Raw genomic sequence first — 8,650 nt, 5'->3', positions numbered from 1 at the left:
CAGGAAGTATTCCACCTGTGATGTTTGCAGATGACATTGTGATCTGTGGTTAGACCAGAGAGCTGGTGGATGAACATTTGTAAAGGTGAAGGCACATGTGAGGTTGGCTTCAGGTGAAAAGGACAGATGGAATCAGAAATGTGCACATCAGAGATGGCTTTGGAGATGTTCAGAGGGAGCTTAGTGCACATTGGGGTAACAGAATGCTGACTTGAGAGCTGTCAGGCACAAGGCCCTGAGGAAGATCAAAGATACCATTCATTGATGGAGGAGGATACTAGAGAGAGATAACAGGGGACGGCTTTAAGCCTTAGTGACAACAGTCCTTGTGGGTAGACACAGAGAGCAAAAAATGGGTGGGTCACTTTTAAGATCGTAGACCACTAGGTGAGCCTGCGCAGAGAAAATGTTCATGCACATGCTTTTCTACGGGCTCTCTGCAAGTGAAGCTATAGACACACCAGCATTATGATAAGTATTCAAGAACTCGCCAAACACATTCTCGAATGCACATTTACCTTTTTTGGCATTTCTACCACCTACAGTGGGAAGAAGCTTTGTGCACAATATCAAATGAAATCTTGTAAATCTTGCTCCACACTTGGTGTCATAGAATTCCAACTGGGCACAATCCAAAATTATGTATTTCTCTTCAATTTTCAAACTGTTGAACTGTCGTAAATTAACAGGGATGCCAACCATAATCCTGTCCACCTTTGTCCACATTTGTCATGGAAGGAATCACACATCAATGGTTGGAGTGGAGATGGTTGGAGTCATCTGGACCCCGAAGAGAGTGGAAGAGTTAACACACACACACAAAATCAAACTAAAGTTCTTTAGACACAAAGTACTATACACAGTCAGTAAGGATCCAGTACTCACACCTTACCAATGACTAGAGTGCAGCATAAGAGCACTGTACAACAACTAGTGTGTTGCATTCTCCTTAAAAATACTTCACAATACACTTACCACATACATGACAATGGTTCGTTCCATTAAGGTGGCCGCATGAGCTTCCATGGAACCACAAGACTTACCTGTGCTCCATGTAAGTCGCAGTCACTCCTCCCTTTGACCCTCCAGGGGCCAGATCAACCCAAAAACCTGCAACCTCCATGCAACAAAGATATTAAATAAAGACATGCAGTATGTCGTTGAAGATAGAAGACAAAGAAAAAGAGAAAAAGAACCAGGAAGCTAATTTAAAAACAGAATTTCATATATGTGTACAATTTACAAAGTTGCCTTAATAAAGGATAAAATATTTTGCAGTGACAGGAAGTACTTCATATTCGCTCACTGCCAAGCTCCACAGAGAGACACCGGAGGTCCTTTGTACCCACTGCAATTAGACTGTGTAACACTGCTGAGAAGGGGGAGGGTGAGAAGGGGACCCTGACTGTACTGCTGTTTTTAATGTCTTTTATTGCTTTTAATGGTCTAATTGCCTAATTTAACCCCCCTTAAAAATATATATATTACTTGTTTTTATTTATTTATTTATTTTCAATCTGTGTGAATGACCTGGAGCTAAAGACTGCCGTAATTTCCCTTAGGATTAATAAGTATCTATCTATCTATCTATCTATCTACTTGTTTTTGTTTATCCAGTAACCCAGACGCAGAGATTGTGCTGTAATGTCAGGTTTGCTGATCAGCCAGTGACAGAATTAATGGTCACCGTGTATGAATTCAGACAACTTCCATGTTTTGATACGTTCCCTCGTCCCATTGTTTAGTCCTTCCTTGTTACAATTCCTAGATCTTTTTGAATAATCATAATGCCATATAGATTACTCGTGTAATCTTAGATTGTAACATTCATGTATAGATATTAAAAATGGTAATACAAATTATGTCGCAAAATGAAATATGGCATTTATCCCACTTCATCTTGAATCTTTAAGGAGATTTTTTTTGTCCTTTTACATTTCCCTATTTGATTAAATGAGTTTCCCCGTGCTCCATGATTGTGTAGCTCTAAAGGTTGCTGCAAAAAGGGTTTTAATTAAAATGAAGCCTGGTTTTATTCCAGTAATGTTTGCCAGTTTGGTCTTTAGTTTTTTTCTAAACTTGTGATGAGAAATCTAAAACACTATTCATAGTTTTTGATAGTTTGACTCATTCTAACCACAAACAGCATTACTTACAGTTATCAAAAACATAATGGGAAGGTACTTGAACATGAGTGTTGTAGGATTGCAGGAAAATGGCTACTTATAACCTGAATCTTGGAACATTTTCATATGCAAATTATGCTGGTCTATTTATCTGATAGATTTAATTTAGTCTTCCTCCAGTAACAGTTGAGGATGGGAAGAACACTTTAACATAGTAACGATAGTGGAGAAACAGGTTTTAATATCATCAATTTAAAATTCACAGTGTCAGAACCTGGATCTTCCCCTCTACATCAATGTCTCCTCAGGGTGTTCCCACTGTTTCCCACAGCGATTACTGCAGTCCTCTGTGGTTTTCCACTTGAGTTCTTTCATGGATGTCACCTGGTCAAAAACATAGCCACCGATATCCTCTCTAGAACCCCCTCAGGTTGCCATATCACCCCCATTCTGAAGCGATGTGTTCCATTCCTTACCTGTCTGATCCTCATCTTCCATCAGCATCTCTGCATCTTTTGCTGGTCTCAGCACAGTGACAAGTAAAGCTTTCACTTTAACTCAAATCCAAAGTCTAAACCCATCTGTTCAAATCTGCCTGCTCATGCAACTGTTTTTCCAGTCAGTTTGTTCTTTTACCAAATTCACATTTTTAATATTGTTGACTATTTTAACCTTTAAGGTCTCCTGGGGAATTATGGAAGCTGACTACAATTAAATGTATTTGTTATTTAATATTTACAGTGTTTCCCAACTTATTTGCATTTCTTTATTTACGGTTTAAAATATTCACAAATTTTTTCAGTCATGTGACATTTTTGGTTGGTCACAAAAAGTCAGACAACTTAAAATGTTTATTTTCAACTTTTGTGCCCCAAGGAGGTGCTGCGGTGCTGAGGTGTATCTCTGCGCAGCCAACCCCCCCTTCCTCCTACCATAACCCTGCATGGAGAAATGGCATCAGCTGACTCCGAAGCAGCCAAAAATCCTGATATGCCAAAGAAGAAAATCGCGGAGGATAATTACAACAACATTAAAATGTTGTCTTTCATAAATAAAAATGCTATAAACCTATTTGTAAGGTATTTTATTAAGTAAAACCTGAAGTAAAAGCACACCACTTATGCAAAGAAAACTGTTTGGCAAGTTGTGTTTTTCCATAACAGACAGATGTGTAACATATATTACACATGGACAAAATTTTCTACACATCTAAGTCAACAGATGAGTCTATTAAAAAAAAAAAAAAAGCTTAGACAAGAAGATTTTTTTTGTCAGCTTTCATAGTTCATATACACAATTTGACAATAATCCCTCAAAATGTGTGATGTATTAAAAGCAATAAGTTTCTAAATGTTTTTTTGTCAAACATTATGTTGTTCTTTAAACATTGGGATATTTGTATAATTGTACGCCAAAGTTTAAAGGTTTAATATTAGTTGTTAACCTCTTGTCTTGAGTAAAGTCCACCAATAAGGCCTGCTTGGTCTTGTGTTAGCCATTCATTCAGACACATTGGTACAAATACATCTTCATTTTATTCACATCCATTTTTTTTCTGTGACTTTTGAAGTTTTCACAATCTAAATGATTCAACAGCAAAATGAGGAACTACCACAACAAGTCCAAATTTCCAACAGGGGAAAGCAATGCAGATGCCACTTTTGGATAAAAATGACACATGTAGTTTGCTAAATACAGGTAAAGGAATAAAATGAGACAAAATTTAAACAAACAATTGGCTTATGCTTGTATTTTGATCAATACTGGTTCATTTTGATGATGATCACTGTATCATATTAGACCCTGAACAGTAGTAAAGTACTGGTCTTTGTAAAGTCCTCTTTTCTTCCATGTTTGTTAGTTTATAACACAAGTCTTTCACATCCATGTGTTTTTGAAGGAACAGGGACAAATATTCAGCCATAAAAGCCCTTCCTGATTGAATGGAAACTGAGAAATGTTCCTGCTGAACATGTGGGTTTACAGCAATGTTGATTCATCCGTCCCATGAATATTGCTATGAGTAGTTCTTTTAAATGAATATGTACATACATGTACATAATGAAATATTAGGTACACATAGTACGGAACTAAAGAAATGATGTTTTTTTCATTGATTTCTTTTGTGAAATAACATGGTGCAAGACTAAACAAAGTAGTTTAATAGCTTAGATACAAATTTGTACTGTACAATGGTCCTGCTGAGTCTGTAGAATCAACCCGAAACAGAGGGCTTCTTTTTGGCCATAGAAATTTCAAAAAGATGACATATGATGTCTTTTCCTTCCAAGTCCGCATGATGACAACTGTTTCCTCTTCTCATCAGATATGTTACCAGCTGGCAACTATCTAAGAGTTCTTTCCATTTCTCCATTATTTCTGTACCATGTTATCCAAGCATGTCAAGATACAGTTCTTTAAGGTTCTGCTCAATATATTGATACCCTAAAGGTTTTGACAACTTCTTTCCCTGCAGCAGTAAAAAGTTCAGTTGTCCTATTTTCAAAAAAATACATTGTACTTTGGGTATTTCCACAATCCAGTCTTTGACCGCTTTCTCTCTCTCTCTCTGTATATAAAAGTACTCACATCATTTTCATGTTAAAACGGCGAGGACCGGCTTGTCCCTCATCTGAATCAACATTTGTGCCATTGGACTTTGATCGAGGCACATACTCAACATCTATGTTGTTTTTATGTTTTCCCTTCCCTCTGCTCCAAACAAAAAGAAGCAGGAAGCAAAACAAAACCACGCCCAAGAAAGTGAAACACCCCATAGCTGTCGACACTAAGATAGTCTTAAGATCCAAACCGAGGGTCACACTGGTTGTTCCGTTGGCAGTTGTGTTGTTGGGATCTGTGTAGTACTGGGTCCTGTTGGCATACAGGGATCCCAGGCTCTTGACTGCCAGGGATGTCATCAGGGTGTCGTTTCCAGCACTGTTGGAGGCCAGACACAGGTAAACTCCACTATCTTGCATTTCTGCTGATTTTATTTCAAGTGTGCCATTGTTGTGGACCATCACTCTTCCGTGGTTACGATTTGTCAACACTCGTCGACGTGGGGACAACCAAGACACACTCGGCCTGGGCGTTCCTTCAGCACTGCATCTCAACATTGCCTGTTGGCCCTCATCCACAGTAACTGTTTGGGTTTTGTTCTCTCGAATTTTTGGCTTGGTGCAGGTCACATAATACGACAGAAGGGTTTCTTTAAATTCCTTGAAAGGCTGTCCACGACTACTCTCTGGGTTGCTGCATTCTGGCTGCGAATCCCCAAAAAATAGAGATTGCCTTTTTTGTAAGATCCACATGAGACGACAATCGCACACCAGCGGATTGTTGTCAATCAGAAGAACTTTCAGAGTTTCCGGAGACTGAAACACTCCCTTTTCTAAAGTATCCAGGTGGTTGTGAGAGACGTTGAGGACTTTTAGATTTCGTAGGCCTTGGAAAGCGTATGGCTCAATGACGTTCAATTGAGCACCAACCAAATGCAACTCTTGCAGGCGGATTAGCTCCATCAGCATGCCTCCTTCAATGTGCTTAATGCGGTTGTAAGACAAGTTCAGGTGTGTCAGGTAGTACAGATGCTTAAGAGCTTGATAGGGGAAAGATGACAAGTTGGTGTTGGTTATAAAGAGTGTTGTCAGGTTCAGACCGTGCAAAGCATTAGCTGGAACATGGTCAAGAGAGGGCCAGTTGTCAATTTCTAAGTGCCTCAGCTTGAACAACTTTTTGAATGAGTATGGATGCAAAGTGCTAATGCTGAGGTAACGTAAATGGAGGCTGACCACACTGTGCAAGTGGGAGAGGGCCTCAGTGGGAACAACGGTCAGGTTGCACCTTTCCAGGGTGAGTGTCTCCAGGCTTAAAAGTCCACTGAATGCACGGTGAGAAATATAAACCAGGTCGTTGTCACCCACTTCCAGAAACTTTAGGTTATGCAAATCCTGAAACATATAGTCCAGCAGGATTACTATCTTGTTATCACTTATATCCAGTCGGGTAAGATTTGTTAGAGCTGTGAAGACGCCCAAAGGAATGAGCTTGATACGATTGCTCTTAAGGCTGAGTGAGTGCATGTTAAATAGGGCATTAAAAGCTCCAGGCTCAACATAGCTGATAAGATTTCCACTTAGGTCCAACTCCTCAAGCCCAGGAAATGCAATAAAGTCATCTGGGTTGATCATTGTCAGTTTGTTTTTGCTCAGGTCCAGGACTCTGGTCTCGGTTGGAATGCCATCCGGTATAGTGGGCATGCGCTTGCGGTGACACACAACTGCTTTGCTCTGTGCTGAACACTCACAGCGGGAGGGACATCCCAAGGTAGAGCTCACAAAGACGGCCACAAGGGCCAGTCCCAGGAATGGCTGCCAGCATGAGACGACCGTGTGCGGCATGGCTTTGCTCATACAGTCCACCATTATGTCACGGTTCTGCAAAAAAGCAAAAACATGGATAGTGTGAAACAAAAGTCTGAATGACTAAGTATAGTAGCTGTGAAAGCAATAACATAAATAATGGGAAAAACAATTTAAAGGTGAGACAAGTCACATCAGATGTTGGTAATATAAGAAAATGGAACTTGCAAGTTAAACATTTCATGACTTTTTCTTATTAAAGTATGGGAGTTTCATCAGAAGACATTTTCTCATGTTCATATCATGTTAACCACTCTATATCATGCTGTTTTTATCACAAATCTGTGCTAAGGTAAAATCTCTTTTTCTTAGCTATTTTGCTTTTGGAACACATTTTTTGAAATACATTTTGAAGCAATATTAGGTGCAAACGCCGCATTCCATCATGCTTGTGGAAACTTAATAACAGACTCAAATGAAAAGTATTTCTCAAACATTCAAAATGAAACATCACATCTTGATGGGTTTTTTTTTCTTCTGGAGGCTCAAATAAAAAGGGGGAATTATTACAGTTTCTAAACACATTATCCCTCATTTATTTTAGGAAGTTAATTTCTTTTTTTTCCTGATTTTTCTGGAGGAAAAAAAAGATACATAAAAACCACTACCTGTTCTGACTCAAATGTGCTCAATTGTCCTGGTTGGTCATTCAAAGACACACATGTGAGTCATGTAAAAGAATCAGGGGGAAAACATGAATGGGTGTAGTGGACATGTAGTGCACATGCTCACACTGACAGTTCTGCAATGGTTGCACACTGCATCTGCTTCATTTGCTGTGTCATGGGCTGCGCTTCAAATGATGAAGAGAGCAATCTAAAGCTGTCCTTAGGCTGTTGGATGTACAAATAGATTATACTGCAAAGATATTACCATGACACACCCATTATATGGAAACATATGGAAAGCCTGGATAAAAAATCCCACGTCCTAGCACAGTGCATCAGGAGTTCATGTTAGAATAAACAACTCATCACCACATTAAATATATTCAGTTCTAGTGACTTTCTGATGGTGCTTTGGTTTTCATCATTGAGTGACTGACCCTTAAACGTAAAAATATGTTGGGATCATCTCTCTGCAGTTTTAAAAATGGACATTAAACTTGATATAAATGTCAATAAAAGGAATCTCCACTTTTACTGGGGAAGGTGGTAGTAGTAGCAGTTTCTCTCAATGTTCCCACTGATTTGACCTTTTTAGAGAGTCCACAGAGCAATTAGTGAGTCTGATGTGTATTTATGTGTGTGCTTGTCCATATGCAGTGTTCCCATACTTTGGTTTGTGGAAAATTATGCAAAAAATTATAAACCGATCATTTAAATGTGTCAATAGAAGTATGTGGTCAAACTTTGACAGATTCTCCTGAGCCCACTTTTCAGTGGTGGTGGTGTGGACTTCCAACAAGCTCACTCCTGATTAGCCATAGATACAGTATGAGGACTCAGACTAACTTGGACCAATCACTGCTTGCAGTGTCTGCGTACAACTCGACTGCAACTGAATTAACTTGACTTAGTTGGAGCTAGAAGTAAAACATATTCAGTGAGTGATGCAACACTCACGTAGTCCAGTTCTCAAAAACAACCAAACACACCTTCACATTATTTGTGGATAAACGTACAGTTGATTGCACATTTCATTTTGCACTGTTAACACTCTTGCTTTCAGACTACAGTGATTATGTAAAGCTACTTTGTAAAGATGCAGCAGCTCACTTTTGTGAGATTTAGTGATGTCTGCTGCATGAACGAGACACTTAGCATGTGATTGGGCCTGGCTGCCTGTTATCAGGAAAGCAGACTCATGCTTTTATTATTTTACTAGACACAACAGGCTTCACCACTAACCAATTTGCCACTCCACTAATGTCAGGGCAGAAGAAGAAGAAGAAGCAGAGCTAGGCAGCTTTGGAGAAAAAAAATGCAAAGTTCCACAGTCTGTCAGAACCCTGTCTGGTTCTCACTATCCAGGTCAACCTCAAAAAAGAAGAATTTCTGTTTACCATCATCACACAGATCCAGCTGAATGGTATGATCCTCTATGCAGCTACAGAGAAGGACGGCTCCATTTCCACTTTGGAGACGCCCTGAGGAGCAA

At 39.4% G+C, this 8,650-nt stretch overlaps 1 protein-coding gene across 2 annotated transcripts in view; it reads right to left on the bottom strand.

Annotated features, from left to right (window-relative positions):
• Window positions 1–3,195: 3,195 nt before the first annotated feature.
• lingo2 (leucine rich repeat and Ig domain containing 2) overlaps window positions 3,196–8,650 on the bottom strand; it is a 302,849-nt gene continuing 297,394 nt past the window's right edge. For both annotated transcript variants that reach the window (XM_024283721.2, XM_024283722.2), the window contains one exon: window positions 3,196–6,565. In XM_024283721.2, the coding sequence (XP_024139489.1) occupies window positions 4,712–6,553 (1,842 nt within the window). In that variant the 5' untranslated portion in view covers window positions 6,554–6,565 and the 3' untranslated portion in view covers window positions 3,196–4,711. The remainder of the gene's footprint in view (window positions 6,566–8,650) is intronic.

Source organism: Oryzias melastigma, linkage group LG10 (genome assembly GCF_002922805.2).
Source record: "Oryzias melastigma strain HK-1 linkage group LG10, ASM292280v2, whole genome shotgun sequence".
NCBI classification, from domain to species: domain Eukaryota; kingdom Metazoa; phylum Chordata; class Actinopteri; order Beloniformes; family Adrianichthyidae; genus Oryzias; species Oryzias melastigma.
Note: the sequence above shows the minus strand (reverse complement) of the source record. Positions and strands in the feature narration are given on the sequence as shown.